This window comes from Haematobia irritans, chromosome 5 (assembly GCF_050003625.1).
Source record: "Haematobia irritans isolate KBUSLIRL chromosome 5, ASM5000362v1, whole genome shotgun sequence".
NCBI lineage: Eukaryota > Metazoa > Arthropoda > Insecta > Diptera > Muscidae > Haematobia > Haematobia irritans.
The window spans coordinates 43,917,665-43,943,391 of NC_134401.1; the positions used below are offsets into that span (position 1 = coordinate 43,917,665).

The window sequence follows — 25,727 nt, forward strand, 5'->3', positions numbered from 1 at the left end:
TACATCTAATATAGTATGGGCTTGTGATTTTTTGTTTGTTTTATTTTTTTGGTTATTATCATTATTAAAATACAAAATATTATTAATATTATTATTGTTTATTTATTGATGTTTTATTTGTATTTCTTGTCTTCTTTGTCATCTAAAGCTGAAGCGTTTGAGAGATTCCATTGGAAAAAAAGGAAACTTTTAAACATTTTTTTTGTTGTTATTTGAATTTCTTGTATGGGCGTGTTTTTAAACCTAGACCATAGTTTTTTGTTTTTTTCTCAGTGTATATATGCAAGTGTATATATAATAATATTTATATAATATGTATTGTTTATTACAGTTTTATTGTGTTTCTCTTTTTTATTCTTCCTCTTCTGCTGCTATTAAATATGTATCAATTCGGTGTATTTTCTGTATTGTTCAAGTTTACAAAGTTTAGTTGGTTGGTATTGTTTTTATTTTGAGCGCCAATTGATTTAGAGCCAATTTCTCATATGCAAAATGTATGCTTTAATTTAACTGAAATGCTAAATAAACTGATTTCTGATCGATATTTCAAATCCTTTTGACATTTCAGTCAAAAATAACATAATTATTTGAAACATTTGAGTTTAGGCTTGAATTCAATATGCTTTCGAACCCTGGAAAGCAAATTGAATTCATTTCCATCTCAAATGTTTGAATAATTGAATTTTTGTTTAATTTTTTTTTATTTTCTGATATTCTGTTTCTTTAGTGTTGTATATGTTATGAAACAATTTTTTTTGTATCTATATTTTTTTCTGGGGAGGGGCATTTCTTAAAGTTTTCTACAAAACGAGAATTTCAATATATTTATATTTAATGTTGCTTATATAGATGTTCTTTATTAATAATTTTTAAAATGATATCTAATAGGTGGGTTGTTGATATTCCATGTTTTGTTGTTCCATGCCTATTAAAATAAATTTATTTTAAAGTAATTTTAAATACATTATTTAAGAAAGTTTTTCATATTTGGATTTTGTCAAACTTACCGGTTTGTTGGCCCGAAAATGGTGAAGCACTATATTGGTCATTATCATTGTCCATGGAATAGCTAGTGTATGCCTGCTGATGCACCACATTTGCTGGATCATTCTCAAAGGCCGAAGTGAATTCATCACCTGCACCAATTAGGAAACGTTTATACGCCAGGAAAGCACACAAAGCCTGGAAATAAATTTAATTAATTAGAATGATTATATCCAAGTGTAGAGAGCCAAAAAGACGTTAATTCGTGACCACCACCAAAAAATCAAAATTTCGATCAAATTCTCCGTAAAAGGACAATACGAAAATCCTCAAAAAAACCCAATTTTGAAATGAGAAACTTATTTTGCCCCTATTTCCTTAATATGGCGTCCTAGAACGAAATGAGCGTTAATTCGTGACCACCCCAAAATAATTAAAATTTGTAAGGAAATCCTCAACAAATCCAAACTTTTATACGGAAAACGTATTTTATCTTTAGATAGGGGTCCCATTGCCAAAATGACAATAATTCAGGGCCTTTCCCACAAAATCAACATTTTTAATGAAATTCCTCAAGACATTTTTATACCCTGCGCCACACTGTGGAACAGGGTATTATAAGTTAGTGCATATGTTTGTAACACCCAGAAGGAGACGAGATAGACACATGGTGTCTTTGGCAATAATGCTCAGGGTGGGTCCCTGAGTCGATATAACCATGTCCGTCTGTCCGTCCGTCTGTATGTGAACACATTTTTGTGATCAAAGTCTCGGTCGCAATTTAAGTCCAATCGCCTTCAAATTTGGCATATGTTCCTAATTTGGGTCAGAATAGAACCATATTGATTTTGGAAGAAATCGGTTCAGATTTAGATATAGCTCCCATATATATCTTTCGCCCGATATGCACTAATATGGGCCAGAGTTTTATACCGATTTGCTTGAAATTTTGTACAATCTTAACATTTAGTCGTATAGTCAAGTGTGCAAAATTTGATTGAAATCGGTTCAGATTTAGATATAGCTCCCATATATATCTTTCGCCCGATATGGACTTATATGGCCCCAGAAGCCAGATTTTTGGCCGAATTTGGTTGAAATTTTGCACTAGGAGTACAATTAGTAGTATAGTCAAGTGTGCAAAATTTGATTGAAATCGGTTCAGATTAAGATATAGCTCCCATATATATATCTTTCGCCCGATATGGACTTATATGACCCCAGAAGCCAGATTTTTGGCCGAATTTGGTTGAAATTTTGCACTAGGAGTACAATTAGTAGTATAGTCAAGTGTGCAAAATTTGATTGAAATCGTTTTAGCTTTAGATATAGCTCCTAAAAGCCAGAGTTTTGGCCCAATTTGGTTGAAATTTTGCACAGGGAGTAGATTAACATTGTAGCTATGCGTGCCAAATTTGGTTGTAATCGATTCAGATTTAGATATAGCTCCCATATATATCTTTCGCCCGATATGCACTTATATGAACCCAGAAGCCAGAGTTTTATCCCGATTAGCTTGAAATTTCGCACAAGGAGAACAATTGGTAGTATAGTCATGTCTGCCAAATTTGATTGAAATCCGTTCAGATTTAGATATAGCTTCCATATACAATTTTCGCCCGATATGGACTTATATGGCCCAATTTGGTTGAAATTTTGCACTAGGTGTACAATTAGTAATATAGTCATGTGTGCCAAATTTGATTGAAATCGGTCCAGATTTAGATGTAGCTCCCATATATATGTTTTTCTGATTTCGCAAAAATGGTCAAAATACCAACATTTTCCTTGTTAAATCGCCGCTGCTTAGTCGAAAAGTTGTAAAAGTGACTCTAAGTTTCCTAAACTTCTAATACATATATATCGAGCGATAAATCATAAATAAACTTTTGCGAAGTTTCCTTAAAATTGCTTCAGATTTAAATGTTTCCCATATTTTTTTTTACTAAAATTGTGTTCCACTCTAGTGCCTTAGCCAACTTAAATTTTGAGTCTATAGATTTTGTAGAAGTCTATCAAATTCTGTCCAGATCGAGTGATATTTAAATGTATGTATTTGGGACAAACCTTTGTATATAGCCCCCAACACATTTGACGGATGTGATATGGTATCGAAAATTTAGATCTACAAAGTGGTGCAGGGTATAATATAGTCGGCCCCGCCCGACTTTAGACTTTCCTTACTTGTTTTATATAAAAAAAAAAAATCCCATATCTCCTTAAATACCATATAAGTCCTAGAGGGTAAAGGATGTTAATACGCGACTACACCCAAATTATCACAATTTCAAAAAATCCAAATTTTGAAGTGAACATTTTATTTTGCCTATATCATCTTAAGTTTGCGCCATAAAACGAAACGGACGTTAATTCGTAATCACCACCAAAATTAAAATTTTTATGAAAAACGTATTTTGTATTTAGATAAGGGTCCTTTAGCTAAAGGGTCATTTCCAAAAATTCAAAATTTCGATTAAATTCCTCGTTAGTATGAAAATCTTATTTTCCCCATAAGGTGGGTATTAAGTTCGAGTTTAGCCGCTAAAATCGTTTTTATACCCTCCACCATAGGATGGGGGTATCTGTTGAAATCACTCTAACTTCCGAACGAATTAAGCTATCGACTTGAAACTTGGCACAAGTAGTTGTTATTGATGTAGGTCGGATGGTATTGCAAATGGGCCATATCGGTCCACTTTTACGTATAGCCCCCATATAAACGGACCCCCCAAATTTGGCTTGCGACGACTCTAAAAGAAGCAATTTTCATCCGATCCGGCTGAAATTTGGTAAATGGTGTCAGCATATGATTTCTAACAACCATGCAAAAATTGGTCAACATCGGTCCATAATTATATATAGCCCCCATATAAACCGATCACCAGATTTGAACTCCGGAGCCTCTTGGAAGAGCCAATTTCATCCGCTCCGGCTGAAATTTGGTACATGGTGTAAGTATATGGTCTCTAATAACTATGCAAAAATTGGTCCACATCGGTCTATAATTATATATAGCCCCCATATAAACCGATCACCAGATTTGGCTTGCGGAGCCTCTAAGAGAAGTAAATTTCATCCGATCCGGCTGAAATTTTGGTTCATGGTTTCATCCGATCCGGCTGAAATTTGGTACATGGTGTCAGCATATGATCTCTAACAACCATGAAAAAATTGGTCCACATCGGTTTATAATTATATATATCCCCCATATAAACCGATCACCCGATTTGGCTTGCGGAGCCTCTAAGAGAAGCAAATTTCATCCGATCCGGCTGAAATTTGGTTCATGGTGTTAGTATATGGTCTCTAATGACCACACAAAAAAATGGCCCATATCGGTCCATAAATATATATAGCCCCCATATAAACCGATCACCAGATTTGACCTCCGGAGGCTCTTGGAAGACCAAAATTCATCTGATTCAGTTGAAATTTGGTACGTGGTGTCAATATATGGCCTCAAACACCCATGCAAAAATTGGTCGAAATCGGTCAAGAATTATATATAGCCCCCATATAAACCGATCCCCAGATTTGACCTCCGGAGCCCCTTGAAAGACCAAAATTCATCTGATTCAGTTGAAATTTGGTACGTGATGTTAGTATATGTTATCCAACAACCATGCAGGAATTGGTTCATATCAGCCCATAATTATATATAGCCCTCATATAAACCGATCCCCAGATTTGACCTCCGGTGTCTTTTGGAGAAGCAAAATTCATCCGTTCTGGTTGAAATTTGGTACGTAGTGGTAGTATATGATATTTTACAGTCATGCCAAAAGTGGTCCATATCAGTCCATAATCATATATAGCCCCCATATAAACCGATACCGAGATTTGGTTTTGGAGCCTCTTGGAGGAGCAAATTTCATCCGAGTCAGTTGAAATTTGGTACATTGTGCTAGTATATGGCCGTTAACAACCATGCCTGACTATTTAGGTCCATATCGGTCTATAGTTATATATAGCCCTCAGATAAATCGATCCCCAATCACAAAAAATTGGTCCATATCAAGTTCATAATTGTATATAGCCCCCATATATTTAAGCGACCCCCTATTTCAATTCTGGCTCTCTACCACGTATGGACTAACTCACATTTTAGAAAACGATGTTAAGAAGTCTTAAGATACCACAACCCAAGTAATTCGATTGTGGATGACAGTCTTTCGTAGAAGTTTCTACGCAATCCATGATGGAGGGTACATAAGATTCGGCCTGGCCGAGCTTACGGCCGTATATACTTTTTTTCACGACTACTTTTCTTTAATAATCCATTTTTTGGAAAATAAATTTTGTGAAAATTTGCTTTGGGCTATTTTGTGAAAATTTGCTTTGAGCTATTCCCATCAAGTTATAATAAAATTTGCTACAAATATGTATAATTTTATGCCTTTTCTTACTGACTTAGTTTTCACTTTAGCGGCTAAACTCGAACTTAGTACCCACCTATGGAGGGAAATGGACTTTTATTCGTGATCACCCTACAAAAAAAAACAAATTTCGATGAAAATTCTCAAAAAATCGCCATGTTGATAAGAAAAACTCCTTAATTTTGCGCACTAAGACGAAGGGGACGTTAAATTCTAACCACCCTCCAAAAAATTAGATTTTGATGAAAAAAAAACTCTTTTTTTCCCATGTCCTTATAGAAGGTTCTTCAACAAATTTTTATATGAAAAATGTATTTTGTGCTTGGTGTGCCTAAATATACTTCCTAGAGAGTAATGGACTTTTATTCATGATCACCCTACAAAAGAAAAAAAAAAACAAATTGCGATGAAAATTCTCAAAAAATCACAATATTGATATGAAAAACTTATTTTGCTCATATCTCCTTAATTTTGCGCACTACGAAGAAGGTGACGTTAAATCGTAACCACCCTCCAAAAAATTACATTTTGATGAAATTTTTTAAAAAGTAATTTTTTTTTGTAAAACGAATGTTGCCCACAAAGAAAGTTTTCAACAAATCCAAATTTTTATATGAAAAACGTATTTTCCAATATCTCCTTAAATATACTTCTCACAGGGAAATGGATGTTAATTTTGCCCATATCTCAAAAAGATCACAATTTCGATTAAAAACCTTAAAACGTCGACATTTTTATATGAAAAAACTCTTTTTTGCCCATGTCCTTATAGAAGGCTCTTCAACAAATGCAAATTTTTATATGAAAAATGTATTTTGTGCTTGGTGACGACCACCAAAAAATTAAAATTTTGATGAAATTCTATAACATTTAAATTTTTATATGAAAACCTTATATTCCTCATATCTCCATAAATATACGTCCCAGAGGGAACTGGACGTTAATTCGAGACCGCCCCCAAAGAAAATCAATATTTCGATGACATTTTTAAATGAAAAACTCTCTTTAGCCCATATCCTTAGAGAAGTCTCTCATGGCAAAAAGGATGTTTATTGTGTGTAAAAATAACCAAAGTGATGGGCGGTATGCGAACTATTTTTCCACGACGAACAACTGCAATAACGTTGTGGGCAAAAATGTTCTTTTTTTGTTTCCGTGTGGCTTCGATGACAATATAGCAACAATTTTTAGTAATCAATAAAATATCATTAATGATTTGAATCATATTCATCTCACTTACCCATGTTAAAATTGAGAATAAAGAAAATACTATGGCAGCTTGCATATTTCCCGCTCCAATACCGCCGGGTGGCATCTCGGCTGAACTCCATTGTGACCACAAATAAATGAAAGCGACAAAATACATAAACGCCCAAAACGCTGAAAAAAAAATATTTTTATTATTCCAAATCCAAAAAAAAAATAATTTTTATTATTCCAAATCCTATGTCCAACCATATAAAGGAATAAATTAAAATTTTCAAAAATATATATATTAAATTAATATAAATAATAAATATAATTTATAGTGTCGATAAAACAACTGATCGCTCCCAAAGTTTTAATACACATAAAAAATAGTTTTTGGATTCAATCACTAAATTAATTGATCCAATTGATTTTTAATTGAAATGTCTTCAATCACAAAAATGCTAGTATCGTAGTCAATTAAAAAAGTAATTGATACTATTAACTTTTGTGATTGATTTTTATTAATTAAAAAATTTGTTGAAATAATAAAATTTTTAATTGATTTTTTTTTTGAAAATTCAATTAAAATTTTAATTGGAAATATTTTGGTGAACATTTTTTCTGTGTATCTGGCGGTTTATCCTACGGTTACGTATTAATCCAGGGATGAGAAATCGACAACTGGGAGCCACCGTGGTGCAATGGTTAGCATTCAAGCCTTGCATACACAGGGTCGTGGGTTCGATATCGTTCGATATGATATGGACCAGTTTGGATCGATAAGAAGCATGTTTGGCCCTCCAAGAGGCTCCGCAAGCAAAATCTAGAGATCGGTTTATATGGGGTCTACATATAATTGTCGAACGATATGGACTAATTTTTGCTCGGTTGTAAGTGTCCATATACTAACACAATATCGGATGAAATTTGCTCCTGCCAGAGGCTTCGGTGGTCAAATCTGGAGATCGGTTTATATGCTATATATAATTATGGATTGATATGTAGCAATTTTGGCATGGTTGTTTGAGACCATATACCACGTACCAAATTACAACTGAATCGGTTGAAATTTGCTCCTGCCAGCGGCTCCGGTGGTCAAATCTGGGATCAGTTTATATGAGGGCTATATATAAATATGGGCCGATTTGAAGCAATTTTTGCATGGGTGTTAGAGACCATATATCAACACCAAATACCAAATTTCAATCAGATCGGATGAATTTTGCTCCTCGAAGAGGCTCCAGAGGTCAAATCTGGGGATCGGTTTTTATGGGGGCTATATATAATTATGGAGCGATATGAACCAATTTTTGCATGATTGTTGCAGACCATATACTAACACAACGTACCAAATTTGAACCGGATCGGATGAGTTTTGCTCCTTCAATAGGCTCCGGAGTTCAAATCTGCGGATCGGTTTATATGGGGGCTATATATAATTATGGAGCGATATGGACCAATTTTTGCATTATTGTTGCATACCATATACTAACACCACGTACCAAATTTCAACCCGATCGAATGAAATTTGCTCCTCCAAGGAGGTCCAGGGGTCAAATCTGGAAATCAGTTTATATGGGGGTTATATATAATTATGGGCCGATTTGAACCAATTTTTGCGTGGGTGTTAGAGGCAATATATCAACACCACGTACCAAATTTCAACTGAATCAGATGAATTTTGGTCTTCCGGAGGCCAAATCTAGGGATCGGTTTATATGGGGGCTATATATAATTATGAACCTATATGGATTTATGGTGATATGGCGATTGGTAAAAAATATGTTGCATATTTTACACCTTACCCCCATAAATCAAAAATTTTTGTTCGAATAGAAAATTAAGTGCAGCTTACCCAAAATGTGCACGTTCGATTGACGAGGTGTTACCCATCGCAAGAGCAAAAGTGTAACCCGTTTTAGCTGGTCTACGGTGCAGATGGTTACACTTTCAATCAGATGTTGAAGACGCTTTTATTCTTCGACCTAAATAATAGCGTTGTTGCAAATACAAAAGTAAGTGCATGACGCGTGTATTGTGGTTGCTTTTCAATTTCTTCAACACAGCTGATTAATTTACCAAGAAGAAGCATATCAATTGTTTAGTGCCGCGACAACAAAATTCGATATTAAATATTTTTAATATAATAGCAAAATGCAAAAAGCAAATGCTTTTTTTTTTGGCCAACACCATAGTTGTTAATAATAATCGAAATATTTCCGCCAAATTTCTTTTGTTTTGATTTTATATCTGTGTTGCACCTTTTGTGTTCGTTTTCACACGCAAACGGTGTTGTCATCGCAAGGGGTTTCGGCAACACTGTGGTAACACCATAAAATGTTGTACCATTTGTATGCAACACTTGTTTTCCCAAATGAAATCACCATTAGAGACCCTATACTAACACCACGTACCAAATTTCAACCGGATTGGATGAAATTTGCTTCTCTAAAAGGCTCCGCAAACCAAATCTGGGGTCCGTTTATATGGGGGCTATACGTAAAAGTGGTCCGATATGGCCCATTTGCAATACCATCCGACCTACATCAATAACAACTACTTGCGCCAAGTTTCAAGTCGATAGCTTGTTTCGTTCGGAAATTGGCGTGATTTCCACAGACGGACGGTTAGCCGGACAGTCGGACGGACGAACGGACATCGCTAGATCTATCGAATTTTACCATGATCCAGAATATTGTTATATACTTTATGGGGTCTTAGGCCAAATATTTCGATATGTTACAAACGGAATGACAAAGTTAATATACTCCCATCCTATGGTGGAGGGTATAAAAAGTAACAAAGAATATTAAATAACTTCAATATAAAAATTCTACACCTTGAAAAAAGTTTCTTTTAGGGAATTTTTTGTAATGGGATTTTTGGTCTTATGTGTTTGCCAGATTGTTCTTTTATCAGTTGTTTTCGTATACACGTTTTTCTTATATGAAACATTTTTCGCAGCAAAACACAACAAATATACATGGTGTTTTTGCTACAATCTCTTTTACGCGTTTTTTTTCTTATATGAGATGTGCTTATAGCCTTTACCTACTGTATTTAAAAATAGGAGTTGCCAACACTTTCACAACTATAATACTATCCAATTTGAAATTTTGATAAATACGAATAGTCTACAAAACTCACCTGAGAATCCCATATCGGCCAGTACAAAACGTTTTCTACTCTTCACCGATGACATTCGTTCGAATAGATATTCACCCACAATGAAAGCGATTGACGCAATAAAACCAAACACTCCAACTGTGTTGCCATATTTGCAAGCCATATTATCTTTGTTGAATAGGCAGACTTCTTTACCATCTTCTTCACGATAACCTTCCGATGATATACAACCAAAAACGACCACTGAAAAGAGCTAAAAACAAAAAATTTAAATTTATTAGATGATAAATAAATTAAGTAGATTTTTTCGCGGTAACACTCAAAGAAAGGTAACAGGTTGGCTGATAAGTCCCCGGTCTGACACATATATGGCGTCGCCAGTATTAAACGCATATTATTTTTATATAGTACCAACCTTCAAATGATTCGTGTCAAATTTTGACGTCTGTAAGTCAATTAGTTTGTGAGATAGAGCGTCTTTTGTGAAGCAACTTTTGTTATTGTGAAAAAATGGAAAAAAGGAATTTCGTGTTTTGATAAAATACTGTTTTCTGAAGGGGAAAAATACGGTGGAAGCAACGGTGGCTTGATAATGAGTTTCCGGATTCTGCCTCAAGGAAATCAACAATAATTGATTGCTATGCAAAATTCAAGCGTGGTGAAATGAGCACGGAGGACGGTGAACGCAATGGATGCCCGAAAGAGGTGGTTACCGACGAAAACATCAAAAAAATCCACAAAGTTATTTTGAATGACCGTAAAATGAAGTTGATCGAGTTAGCAGAGGCCTTAAAGATATCAAAGGAACGTGTTGGTCATATCATTCATCAATATTTGGATATGCGGAAGCTCTGTGCAAAATGGGTGCCGCGCGAGCTCACATTTGACCAAAAACAACAACGTGTTGATAATTCTGAGCGGTGTTTGCAGCTGTTAACTCGTAATACACCCGAGTTTTTCCGTCGATATGTGACAATGGATGAAACATGGCTCCATCACTACACTCCTGAGTCCAATCGATAGTCGGCTGAGTGGACAGCGACCGGTGAACCGTCTCCGAAGCGTGGAAAGACTCAAAAGTCCGCTGGCAAAGTAATGGGATGTGCATGGAATAATTTTTATCGATTATCTTGAGAAGGGTAAAACCATCAACAGTGACTATTATATGGCATTATTGGGGCGTTTGAAGGTCGAAATCGCGGCAAAACGGCCCCATATGAAGAAGAAAAAAGTGTTGTTCCACCAAGACAACGCACCGTGCCACAAGTCATTGAGAACGATGGCAACAATTCATGAATTGGGCTTCGAATTGCTTCCCCACCCACCGTATTCTCCAGATCTGGCCCCCAGCGACTTTTTCTTGTTCTCAGACCTCAAAAGGATGCTCGCAGGGAAAATTTTTGCTGCAATGAAGAAGTGATCGCCGAAACAGAGGCCTATTTTGAGGCAAAACTGAAGGAGTACTACCAAAATTGTATCAAAAATTGGAAGGTCGTTATAATCGTTGTATCGCTCTTCAAGGGAACTATGTTGAATAATAAAAACGAATTTTGACAAAAAAAAAATGTGTTTTTCTTTGTTAGACCGGGGACTTAAGCCAACCTGTTAGATCCACATTTTCGATACCATATCAAATCCGTCAAATGTGTTCTAAAATATTTATAGACTTTACATTTAAGTCGGCTAATGCTCTGGGGTGTAACGCAGTGTTAGGCAAAAAATATGGGAAAGATTTAAATCTGAACCAATTTTGGGGCAACTTCGCAAAAGTGTATTTATGATTTATCGGTCGATAGCTATGTATTAGAAATAAAGGAAAATTTGAGTCGCATTTTTTGAAGGCGAATTGAGTATTTCAAATTGTACCAAATAGGTCATTGTAGTACCATTGTACTTTTGGGAAGTGTTATGTACCAAATATAGTACATGTGTACCAACTTTTACATCCCTACTTCATTTCTACCGCAAAAAGCGGCTTACAAAGGCCTTCAACATGTCACTGAAAGCTGCATGCCCTAGAGGAAAGCCAAGGGGAAAAAATCGGCCGCCATGGTGGACTACGGAGTTAAGTAATATGAGGAAATCCTGCAGGAAACTCTTTAACAAAGCAAAGTCCACAAGAGCTCCGGAGGATTGGGACACTTACAAGATGAATCTGAGAGCATATAAACGAAAACTGAGAAGGTCTCAACAAAACTCTTGGGATGATTACTGTAGCAGTATTGAGAATACGTCAGAGACTTCCAGACTACGGAAGGTACTAGCATCCACTAACACCGCTCCAGGTTTCATTAAAACATCGGAGGGAAATTGGACAACATCCAGTGAGGAGACATTGGAGGTACTTTTGGACACACACTTCCCTGGAAATCAGACGGTTGAACCATGTTCTGGCGGTGTAACAGAGGCTCAGCGGTCATTTCCTATCGAGGAAATTGTGTCGGAATCTAGAGTAAAATGGGCTTTAAATAGCTTTGGACCATTCAAATCCCCCGGACTTGATGGATTTACTTCGGCGGAATTACAAACAGTGGCTGAAAGAATTATCCCCTGGTTGACGGTGATATATAAACGATGTGTAAACTTATTATATATTCCAGAAAAGTGGAGAGAAACAAAAGTCGTCTTCATACCTAAAGCAGGAAAAGCCTCTCACTCGAGTGCGAAGGATTTCCCACCAATCAGCTTATCCTCATTCCTACTTAAGACCCTGGCGAGGATGATATACATGTATCTTAGAACTAGCTTGGATTTAAGTTTGCTCTTGAAACGACAGCATGCATACTTGAAGGGCAGGTCTACTGAGACCGCATTGCATGAACTAGTTAGCTTTATTGAAAGCTCACTATCTGTCAAAGAATACACAATCGTGGCGTTTCTAGACATCGAAGGGGCGTTCAATAATGTCCATCCGAGCTCCATATTAAATGGACTGACAATTCTGAATGTTGATTCAGGTATACTTAAGCTGTTAGACGAACTTCTAATAAAAAGACGTATTTCAGCCACACTAGGACAAGCAACCATACAAAGGTATGTGAACAGAGGCACTCCCCAAGGAGGAGTTCTATCACCTCTTCTTTGGAATGTTGCTATAAACAACCTTCTGGTTTCCCTAGAAAAAGAAAGGATAAAAGTGGTGGCATACGCAGATGATGTGGCGCTAGCAGTCTGGGGAAAATTCCCATCCAGAATCAGAGATATTATACAGAGAGCTCTCCGGATGACTGAGAAATGGGCGAAAGATAATGGTCTTGGGGTAAATCCAGCAAAGACAGAACTAGTCATATACTACAAAGATCGCAAAACTCCCACGGTAAGGCTCATTTCCTTAGGGGGTATTGTGCAAAATACCTTGGCGTTATTTTGGACAGGAAGCTGAATTTTAGGCTTACTATTGAAGAAAGGGCGAAAAAAGCCACGGTAGCTTTGTTCTCGTGCAAAAAGGCAATAGGGAAAAAGTGAGACTAAAACCAAAAATTTTTGGTTTAGAAGGTCTTGTGATTTAATTCGTATTTTTAGGGATTTTTAAAACTGTTGAACCATTGTCATTACATACAGTTGGTACAATAAGTTTGTCGCCTTGTTAACAATCTTACATTTAATAAATGCAAATATCATGTTTGTAGAAATCTTGTACAAAAATATCTTTGCTGTTTCAGTGATACCACCTTGTTATTACATCACGCTGGAAATCATTCATACGTTACGTATTTAAAACATTATGAATGCACTACTACAACTAACTATTGAACCCCATGTATCTTTCCTCCCTACAGTATTGTCAACATCCTTGAGTATTTTATTCTAATATGCTATGTGCATTTGTCATTTAAGAAAATGTCAAAAATAAAACTAGGACAAAAGTGTTAACTACAATGCTCACATACATCCATACTAAATGTATGCCATTGACGATGGAATGGATACAGTGTTACATTATGAATATTAATAGAAAATATATTTCTTCTTGTAAGTAAAAAGTATGTGAAGTCCTCACCCTTAGGAAAGTTAGAAAGTACCATTTAGCCGTTTGTACACTTGAGACCTTGTATGTGTGTACCCATTTCAGTTGCTTAAAGGATAGGAAAATTTAAAGGAGCCAACATGTTGCGAACAAGATTTAACGCCTTTGGAAAATAAGCTGATCCATGGGAAATCTAGTTTATGAATTTACATTCACTTAGAAATTCAAAATTTATGCTTACTTTAATAAATAAAAACAAATAATTTAAAAACAATATTTTTTCAAAAATATTTATTTTTCTCCCTATGGCGAGGCTGCCCTTTGCGTCCTTCATTCTTTCATCGATTTTTTTTTTTGATATATTAATCAACAAATCTATTGTTTGCCAAAAAAAGTAAACGTATTTTAATTTTAGACCAAAATCTTTAAATGATTTTTTTAAATGTTTAATAAATTCAATAAATGGACTTTTTATGTTGGCTAAAGCCGATATAGACGATAGTGAGTATGTGGTAAACCAACAACAATACCTAGTGGTGAATTTCAACAACTCTTTATTTGAGCGTGAAGAATTCTTTTGGCTTGTTGGGCTCTCCTGAGAAACACACTTACACACAGTGTTGCCAACTATTGGTAAACACAAATAGTTATATCAAATAAAATGTATAATAGAAAATAGCTAAATTTTGTACAAAACAAGTATATACAGCAGTAAGTTCGACCAGGCCGAATCTTAAATACCCACCACCATGAATCAAATATAATGGTTTACTTTGAAAACTCTTCATCGTAGCGGGTTAGTTGATAATATATAGAATATCAGGGAGTTTGATGACATATATTCTCCCAAGCAAATCAGTTCATCCAGTACGCTTCCCGAAGATAAATTTAAAGATTTTACCTATGAAGACTAGATCAGATTCTGGATTTATAAGAACCAATTTTGTTTGAGTTGTAGAGTAATCATAAACATATTGTGCAAATGATGAAATAACGCCTTGATTTGAAATCTTAAATCTGTAGATTTTTACCGTCATTATATATCATTAAGTGATTACGAGTAGAAAAATCTGGAAATTGTACATTAAATTTCAAGCAATTTCGATGAGCATTGCGTCTGTTATACACTGAAAGACTAGTTTTCATTTCTGACGAACCTAATTTTATACAAGCAAAGTTTCCTTTTGACACAAATTTTAGAGAGAATCGTTGAATCGCTTATCAAACATTCGGATTAATTTGCGAAAATACTTTATACGAAAGGGGAATTAAGTTTGTCTAAAATTTCATTCTGGAGGAAAATATTTTTTCTTTGGGTGTACCCTCAAGGAGAGAAATGGGTCTATATCAATGCCTTACCAAATGGATCGGTAAAAATAAATGCGATATAGATTTATGAGGGTCAACAATACCAGTTTATTTACATTACAGCAAATCGGATAAAAAGTACGGTTTCTAGAAGCCCAAGGAATTAAATCGGAAGATCGGTTTATATGGGGGCTATACCAAAACATGGGTCGACACATACCATATTCAGCTGACATTTTTGTGGTCAGCCGGATTCTAGATGTCCTAGAAATAAATTCGGGGGCTATACCAAAACATGGACCAATACTCACCATTTTCGATACACCTCTTAGTGGTCGTCAAATACCTCTAGAATTCCAATTTCAGACAAATTGGGTAAAAACTACTAATTCTATAGTCGGGAGATCAGTCTATATGGGTGATATACCCAAACATGGGCCGATAAGCACCATTTTCGGCACACTTTTTGATGGTCCTAAAGTACATCTAGAGTTCCAATTTCAGGCAAATTGAATAAAAACTACGGATTTTAGAAGTCTAAGGAGCAAACTATGTAGATCGGTTATATGGGGGCTACACCAAAACATTGTCCGCTATACCCCATTTTCGCCACACCTATTCGTGATCCTAGAATACCTCTAGATTTTCAATTTCAGGCAAATCGGATAGTAAATTCAGTTTCTAGAAGCCCAAGTAGTAAAATCGGGAGATCAGTCTATATGGGGGCTATACCAAAATATGGACCGGTACGCACCATTTTCGCCAAATCTATTCGTGGTCCCAGAATACCTCTAGATTTTCAATTTCAGGCAAATCGGATAGTAAATTCAGTTTCTAGAAGCCCAAGAAGTAAAATCGGGAGATCGGTCTATATAGGGGCTATATCAAAACATGGACCGATAGACCGATAGATTTTCTGCACACATTTTTATGGTCCTAAAATACCTCTAGATTTCGAATTTCAGGGAAATTGAATAAAAACTACGGTTTTTATAAGCCCAAGACCCCAAATCGGGAGGTCGGTTTATATGGGGACTATATGATAACATGGACCAATATAGCCCATCTTCGAACTTGACCTGCCTGCAGACAAAAAACGAATCTGCCGCGAATTTCAGCACAACAGCTCCATTATTGAAGACTGTAGTGTGATTATAACAGACAGACAGACGGACATGCATATATCGTCTTAGAGTTTCTTCCTGATCAAGAATATATATATTTTATATAGTCGGAAATCGATATTTCGATGTGTTACAAACGGAATGTCAAGGCTAATATACCCCCATCCTATGGTGGAGGGTATAAAAATCATTAGTTTTGATATGTGTAGAAGTTTAAAAAAACCCTCTATTCATGGAATTAATTTTTTTGAGAAAGTTTCCATGACTTCTTAAACTTCGTATGGCACTAAAAATATTTTTAAAATTTTGAACTATAATTTTTTACTTAACACTACGAACATTTCCTTAACCAGTGAAAAAAAAAATAATTATGTCTAATAAAATTTCTCGAAAGATATTGTTGTGAAGTCGGTGTGATTTCGACGTTTGCAATACACTTAAGTTAACATTTCCTGGAATTAACCTAAATTTCCTAAAATTAACCAAATTTCCTAAAATTTCCTTCCTCGACCAGTTCATTGTTTTTTTTCTTTTGAGTGTAATTTGGATCATCCTCCTTTCAACTCATACTAAAATGCACCAAAATATGTAATTTTATTCTGTTTTTTATTAATTTGTTTTTCTTTTGTTTTTAGCGGCTAAACTCGAACTTAGTACCCACCTTTATGGAAAACTACTGTGCCTCGGACGCGGGTTCAACTTCTAAATAGAATCTTTCCTTTGCACATCTAAGTAAAGGGTGATTCTTTTGAGGTTAGGATTTTCATGCATTAGTATTTGACAGATCACGTGGGATTTCAGAGAAAGATGCTCAGTATGCTTTGACATTTCATCATGAATAGACTTACGATCTGCCACAACGTCGAATTTTCAGTGAATGGGCCCTAGAAAAGTTGGCAGAAAATCCGCTTTTTTATCGACAAATTTTGTTCAGCGATGAGGCTCATTTCTGGTTGAATGGCTACGTAAATAAGCAAAATTGCCGCATTTGGAGTGAAGAGCAACCAGAAGCCGTTCAAGAACTGCCCATGCATCCCGAAAAATGCACTGTTTGGTGTGGTTTGTACGCTGGTGGAATCATTGGACCGTATTTTTTCAAAGATGCTGTTGGACGCAACGTTACGGTGAATGGCGATCGCTATCGTTCGATGCTAACAAACTTTTTGTTGCCAAAAATGGAAGAACTGAACTTGGTTGACATGTGGTTTCAACAAGATGGCGCTACATGCCACACAGCTCGCGATTCTATGGCCATTTTGAGGGAAAACTTCGGAGAACAATTCATCTCAAGAAATGGACCGGTAAGTTGGCCACCAAGATCATGCGATTTGACGCCTTTAGACTATTTTTTGTGGGGCTACGTCAAGTCTAAAGTCTACAGAAATAAGCCAGCAACTATTCCAGCTTTGGAAGACAACATTTCCGAAGAAATTCGGGCTATTCCGGCCGAAATGCTCGAAAAAGTTGCCCAAAATTGGACTTTCCGAATGGACCACCTAAGACGCAGCCGCGGTCAACATTTAAATGAAATTATCTTCAAAAAGTAAATGTCATGGACCAATCTAACGTTTCAAATAAAGAACCGATGAGATTTTGCAAATTTTATGCGTTTTTTTTTTTAAAAAAGTTATCAAGCTCTTAACAAATCACCCTTTACAATGGATAAATTTTGCACAGTTTTCTTTTAAATTATTCAGACGTTATGTCTAAAAATTAAGTACGTATAATTTAAAAAAATCACGCCAACTTTTTTCGATGAGTTACAGGGTAATCGATATTTTTAATAGACACTTAAAAAATTAATACTCTATTTCATTAAAGCCAATTTAACTTTAGTTTAGCTCATGGAATTATTATGTTTGGAGAAAGCTTCCTTCACTTCAATTCTTTTAATACCCACCACCATAGAATCGTGACGGGGGTATAATAAGTTTGTCATTCCGTTTGTAACATATCGAAATATCGATTTCCGACTATATAAAGTATATATATTCTTGATCAGGGAGAAATTCTAAGACAATATAACCATGTCCGTCTGTCTGTCTGGCTGTCTGTCTGTCTGTCTGTCTGTTGTAATGAGACTACATTCTTCAATAATGAAGCATTCGTGCTGAAATTTTGCACAAACTCGTATTTTGTCTGCAGGCAGGTCAAATTCGAAAATGGGCTATATCGGTCCAGGGTCTGATATAGTCCCCATATAAACCGACCTCCCGATTTGGGGTCTTGGGCTTATAGAAATCGTAGTATTTATCCAATTTGCTTGAAATTGGAAATCTAGATGTATTTTATGACCATAAAGAGATGTGGAGCCACCGTGGTGCAATGGTTAGCATGCCCGCCTTGCATACACAAGGTCGTGGGTTCGATTCCTGCTTCGACTAACACCAAAAAGTTTTTCAGCGGTTGATTATCCCACCTCAGTAATGCTGGTGACATTTCTGAGGGTTTCACTGCAATGTGGAACGCCGTTCAGACTCGGCTATAAAAAGGGGGTCCCTTGTTATTGAGCTTAACATGGAATCGGGCAGCACTCAGAGATAAGAGAGAAGTTCACCACTGTGGTATTACAATGGACTGAATAGTCTAAGTGAGCCTGATACATCGGGCTGCCACCTAACCTAACCTAAAGAGGTGTGTCAAAACTAGTTAGTATCGGCCCATGTTTTGGTATAGCCCCCATATAGGCCGATCTCACGATTTTACTTCTTGGGCTTCTAGCATATACAGTTTTTATTCAATTTACCGGAAATTGAAAATCTGGAGGTATTTTAGAACCATGAAGAGATGTGCCATAAATGGTGAGCATCGGTGCATGTTTTGGTATGGTCCCCTTATAAACCGACCTCCCGATTTTGGGTCTTGGGCTTATAGAAACCGTAGTTTTTATCCAATTTGCCTGAAATTAGAAATCTAAAGATGATTTAGGACCATAAAGAGGTGTGCTGAAAATGGTGAGTATCGGTCCATGTTTTGGTATATCCCCCATATAGACCGATCTCTCGGTTTCACTTCTTAGGCTTCTATAATCCGCAGTTTTTATTCAATTTACCTGAAATTGGAAATCTAGAGGTATTTTAGAACCATAAAGAGATGTGCCAAAAATAGTAAGCATCGGTCCATGTTTTGGTATGGTCCCCTTATAAACCGACCTCCTGATTTGGGGTCTTGGGCTTATAGAAACCGATTTTCCTGAAATTGTAAATATTCTGGTATTTTAGGCTCACAAAAACGTGTATCGAATTAAGTTTTTATCGGTCCATTTGGTAAGACCTCCATAATGACCGATTTCACTTCTTGAGGCTATAGAAGGCGCACTGATCATGAAAATTGCTTGAAACTCAATGTAAAATTTCCAGATTTTACTCCTCGGGTGAAAATCTACAGATTTAAGATTTCAAATCAAAACGTTATTTTATAATTTTCTTGCACACTTACAAGAGATGTTAACGATACCTCTACAACTCCTCTACAACACAAAAATGGTTCTTATAAATCCAGAATCTGATATAGTCTTCATAGGTAAAATCTTTAAATTTATCTTCGGAAAGTGTACTGGTTGAACTCCTCTGCTTGATCTGTTCTCAAAGCCCCCTGAAATTTCAAAGGAAACCCTAATATTTGATTCATGATGGTGGGTATTTAAGATTCGGCCCGGTCGAATCTTACTGCTGTATATACTTTTTTTGCGTACATTAGTTAAATGAACTAAAAATGGGAATAAATTTTACATAAATGAAGCATAAAGATTTACTAAATTCTTACTTCTCAGAAAATAGTTCATTATTTCTTTAAATTTGATAAATTTTACTAGACATGCGTCAATCGGGAACTTCCTTCAAACCACAAAATTTTATTTAACAAATTTAAAAATATTATGTCTAATAAATTTTCTTGAATTTTGTTGAAAATATTTACATATAAATATACTGTTTAGTTAAAATTTTCTAAAAATAATCTAAATTTTCTAAAGGGAACCAAAATTTTTCTTCCTGGTGGGTTCACTGTTTTTTCAGTGTAGCATAAATAGCAGAATAGAAAACAAACTTAGTTAGATTTCTAAGCTAATAGCAATTTTACAAATTCTCCATCAAAAATACCTAGTTCTAGCTATAAAATAGCATAATTGACATCACTGCTTACATGTCTTTTCAGTGTAGCATAAATAGCAGAATAGAAACCAAACATGGTTAGATTTCTAAGCTAATAGCAATTTTACAAATTCTCCATCCAAAATAGCTAGTTCTAGCTATAAAATAGCATAATTGACATCACTGCTGACATGTGATTTCTCTCATGTCTCACTAGTAGCCATAATTGAGTTTAGACATTAAGTCCTCTATTAAAATCTCTCTTATTCCGTTACAAGGCATTTACTGTGACAATGTCTTAACAAAAATCGAGAATTAATAAAAGTAAATATGCTTATTCTCATTGAGAACTTTGAATGGTCATAGTAAAACTAAAAGTGTCAAAGAAAAGTTTTTAGTTCTAATCACACTCACACACCCACACAAGCAATGCATTTTGTAGTGGTTTCTTTATTGTGACTATATTGCATACAAACAATATAGCGACCAACCAACCCATTTTCCCAAGCCAACAAAATCAGTTGTAAACAATAACAACAACAACAAAAACATCGCTATAAACTTCTACCATACTGTCAAACAGGTGTGAAGAACAAACTTGAAGGTCATCAATGACCTCCTAATGAAAAATTTATGATTTGACCCATTTCTGGTGACTGTTTTTTTCTTGCTCATTTTTGTTGATGTTGTTGTTTTAGATGCCTCTTCCTTCACTGAGTTGTAAGTGGGTTGGGTGAAGTGAGTTTGGCACGGAACATAAGCAATAAACTATGTCACACAAATACTTGTAGTATTTTATATAGGCCATTGTAGATTATAGCCTCAAGGTTGAAATTCTTTCGTATGTATTTTTATCTAAATTTACACGCATACACATACAGACGTATACATGGGTATACAATCTTATATACATATGGCTATGGATTAAATGTTGTACAAGAAAACTTTCTAAAAAGCGCGACAATGTTTAAAGTGTATTCGAATGCAACAATACTTTTGGGTAGTTCGTAATAGTGCGGCATGGAGAGAGAGAGTGTGTGTGTGTGTGTTGTCATATTTATTTGCATATGACTGTGATATTTAAAGGTCACCAATGCGTATGATGCATATTTTGTTCTAATTACTAATACGTGCAAGTGGGCTAAATTATGAAATTGCTTGTAAGGGCCATGATTCATAATAAATTGAGTATCGTGTATAGGATGCGTTTTCAACAGAAAACCATGTTTGAAATGGTTTGGAAATTTGAAAATTTTATTAAATAATATTTTAAAATCGTACTGTGTACGGAAAATCAAAAGTCGGCTGAAAAGGGTCTGACTATTTAAAATGATATCCAAAGTAGAGGTGTGCGCGTGACACGAAATTTTCGTGACACGCGTGATTCACGCGTGAGTCACGTGATTCGTGAATGAAATTTTGACCAAATCACGTGAATGTGCGTGAATGGGACTGAACAAAAATGTGTCGTGCGTGATCGTGCGTGAGTAAATTTTTTTCAAAATCACGCTCACGACAAAATTCACGTTCACGAAAAAATTCACATTCACGAACAATTCACGCTCACGACAAAATTCACGCTCACGAAGAAATTCACGCTCACGAAGAAATTCACGTTCACGAAGAAATTCACATTCACGAAAACTTCACACTCACGATGACATTCACGTTCACGAAAAAATTCACGTTCACGAAAAATTCACGCTCACGAGAAAATTCACGCTCACGAAGAAACTCACATTCACGAAAAATTCACGCTCACGATGAAATTCACGTTCTTCTTGTGCAAAATGTTAAGCAAAGTGGGGTAAAACTCTGGCTTCTGGGGCCATATAAGTTCATATCGGGCGAAAGCTATATATGGGAGCTATATCTAAATCTGAACCGATTTCAACCAAATTTGGCACGCATAGTTACAATGCTAATTCTACTCCCTATGCAAAATTTCAACTAAATCGGAGCAAAAAATTGGCCTCTGTGGGAAAATAAGTGTAAATCGGGCGAAAGCTATATATGGGAGCTATATCTAAATCTGAACCGATTTGGCTGATATTTGGCAAGTTTTTCGAGACTCATAAAATATTCGGATGTACGTTATTTGAGGAAGATCGGTTGATATACACGCCAATTATGACAAGGTCGGTGAAAAATATATATGGCAGCTATATCTAAATCTGAACCGAAACAGGACCCTATACCAAATTTTAGGACAATCGGACTAGGTTAGGTTATGTGGCAGCCCGATGTATCAGGCTCACTTAGACTATTCAGTCCATTGTGATACCACAGTGGTGAACTTCTCACAATCGGACTAAAACTGCGAGCTGTACTTTGCACACAAAAATACACCAACAGACAGACAGACGGACAGACAGACAGACAGACAGACAGACAGACGGACATCGCTAAATCGACTCAGAATTTAATTCTAAGACGATCGGTATACTAAACGATGGGTCTCAGACTTTTCCTTCTTGGCGTTACATACAAATGCACAAACTTATTATACCCTGTACCACAGTAGTGGTGAAGGGTATAATAATGATTGAACATTTTTACATTTTTAAATAGAAAACATACTTCCAAATAAAAAATTAATAATTTTCGGAAATAATTGGTTTCATTGGTTCATTAAATTTTGGCTTAGATGTAAAAAAAATAATTCTATATAGTATAATTATAATATATGTAATTATAATATAATAAAAAATAAAATAAGTAAACAATAACACTATAAATCATTGATTGCCTCAATTAAAAATTAATTAAGTTTTTCGGCCAAAATCAATCCAAATTTTAATTGAATTTATATTTTGATTTGATTAAAATGTTAATTGTATCTGTTAATTTTTTAATTGAGTACGTTTTCAACTTCAGATTTTTAATTAGAAATATTATGGCGAATTTGTGTGGGTAGCTCATTTGTATCACGAGCGAGAGTGAGTAAGTTTTTAAGTTCGTACTCATTCGTGAATTACATTTTTCGTTTGTTTTGTAAGTATAATAGTCGTGAACGTGCGTGAGTTGCATTTTACATCGTGAGCGTGCGTGAATAGTTTTTTTATGAATCGTGAGTGTGTGGAAGTATATTTCATTGTTCGTGAACGTGCGTGAGTAGTTTTTTTTTCGAATCGTGAGTGTGCGTGAATAAGTTTGTTGTTCGCGAACGTGCGTGAGTTGATATATCCCGTCGTGAGCGTGCGGTAGTCACTATTCTGCAATCGTGAGTGTTTTTTTTGCAGGATTTTGGTTCGTGAACGTGAGTGAGCGTGAATCAATAAAAACCTTCGTGCGTGAATGTTACGAATTCATTCGTGAGCGTGCGTGAGTGTGAGCAATTCCAAAACGGGCGTGCGTGAATGTTACGAATTCATTCGTGCGCGTGCGTGAGTGTGAGCAATTCAAAAACGGGCGTGCGTGATCGTGCGTGAATGTTACGAATTCATTCGTGAGCGTGCGTGAGTGTGAGCAATTCTAAAACAGGCGTGCGTGAATGACATTTTGAATTTGTGAGCGTGCGTGAGCGTGCGTGAAAACTCCCTCACGCGCACACCTCTAATCCAAAGGTCACCAATGCGTATAATGCATTTTGTGTGTCAATAAATTATACATGCAAAGGATCTATGTATGCAATTGTTTGTAAGGACCATGATTCATATAAATATAAAATTTAGTGTCGCAGCAAAAACTGAGTTTACAAAAGAAGTAGTTTGGAAATTATGCCTTGGAAGTTCATTTGAATAAAGAATTAAAAAATAAATAAATAAATCATTCATTTCATTTTATATTTATTTATTACACTTTTATTTTCTTATTATTTAATGTCCTTTTCCCCTACACAGAAAGAAGAGTTTTCTTTTCTGATGAACGAAATTTTAGACATGCAAAGTTTTCTTTTGACGCTAAAAAATATTATTTTAAGCAAATAAAAACTATACCAGGCAATCGTAGAATAGCTTATCACAAATTCGGGTTTATTTGCTCCAAACGAAAATACATTATAGGAAAGGGGAATTTCGTTTGTCAAAATTTTCGTTCCGGAGGAAAGTATTTTTTTCTAATACCAAAGTTTTCTTTCGATTTTAAAATGAAAGAGTATTGATTTTGGGTCTTCTATTTCGAAAGGCATAACGTATAAAATATACGTATATGAAGATAATAAAATTAAAATTATAATGGGTTTTCAGTCCAAAATTTTAAAAATACTAATTTTTGGTCAATTCTCTAACAAACAAAATAAACTTTCGAAAGTGGCAAAAATGATTGGAATACGAGCGACTGCTCTTTTTTTTTTTTTTTTTTTTTTTGAATAGGTCACAGGAACTTAATGTTTACAATTTGAAAAACTTTTTCACTGCGAGGCAAGACCGTAATATGACTTTTAAATACTGTAATAATCTAATTTTTCAAAATTTGTAAAAAGTCGGCGTTTCAATATTCATAAAATTTGAAAGTCAAATAGTTAAATTCGGCATTCTGTAATAGTAAAACTCCACTATTCGACTTCAGATGTTTTTGATAATCGAGTCCTAATCTACTAATCGACGTTTGATGTTATTTAAAAATGAATAACCGGCTTTTTATAATGATCAAAACGAAACTTTAACGAAAAAGTCCAAAAGTCCAGATTGAGGAGAAGTCTAAAGCCATGACGTCCAATGTCGAAAGTCGATGACCCCTAAAGTCGATTTAAAAATAAAAAACGTTTAAAAAGTCTAAAAGGTGATTTTTTCAAAATTTTTGAAAAAATTTGCTTTCCAAAGTCTTAAAAGACGAAAAAGTCGATATTTTGTAATAGTAAAAATCCTCTATTGAACTTTATAATTTGTTGACAATTGAGTCTAATCGACTTTTGATATTAGTAAAACCGAATAATTGACCTTTTTATAGCGACCAAAATGGAACTTTAACGAAAAAGTCGAAAAGTCCAAATTGAGTGGAAACCGTGTATGCTAAAACGGGCTGAAAATCGACTTTTCCAAACTTTTAAAAAACCTAAAAGTCGACAGTCGACATTTTTTTTATATTTTGAAAAAAAAAAACAACAACGTAGACTTATTGATTCTCCTTACAACCCGTATTAAAGACATACGGACGGATAAACGGTCATCTCTAAATCGATTCAGAATTTGATTTTAAGACGATTGGTATGCAAAACGATTCCTTGATAGCTACAAAAGTCGATTTTTTCAAATTTTTAAAAGTCCAAAAATCGAAAATTTTTTAAAAAAGTCCAAAACCAAAAGTCGAGTTTTTGATTCGCCTTACAACGACAAACGGACAGACGGACGAATGAACAGTCATCACTGAATCAATCCAGAATTTAATTTCAAGAGATTGGTATACTAAACAATGAGATTCAAAAGATGATTTTCTTCAATTCTTTAAAAAGTTTAAAATCTACTTTTCAGAAAGACAAAATATCGAATTTGCGAATTTTTAAAACGTCAAAAGTCGATTTTTAAACGCTATTACATGCAGTCAGACGACCATAATTAAATCGAATCTAATTTTAATTCTAAGACAATTGCTATACCAAACGATGACTCTTCGATAATTC

At 35.2% G+C, this 25,727-nt stretch overlaps 1 protein-coding gene across 1 annotated transcript in view; it reads right to left on the reverse strand.

Moving 5' to 3' along the window:
- Window positions 1-363: 363 nt before the first annotated feature.
- The window catches only part of Syngr (synaptogyrin), a 42,982-nt gene continuing 17,618 nt past the window's right edge, over window positions 364-25,727 (reverse strand). The window contains exons 2-5 of the mRNA XM_075312824.1: window positions 9,699-9,930; window positions 6,601-6,740; window positions 1,008-1,182; window positions 364-925 (exon numbers count right to left, since the gene is read on the reverse strand). Coding sequence (XP_075168939.1) covers window positions 882-925; window positions 1,008-1,182; window positions 6,601-6,740; window positions 9,699-9,930 — 591 coding nt within the window. The 3' untranslated portion in view covers window positions 364-881. The remainder of the gene's footprint in view (window positions 926-1,007; window positions 1,183-6,600; window positions 6,741-9,698; window positions 9,931-25,727) is intronic.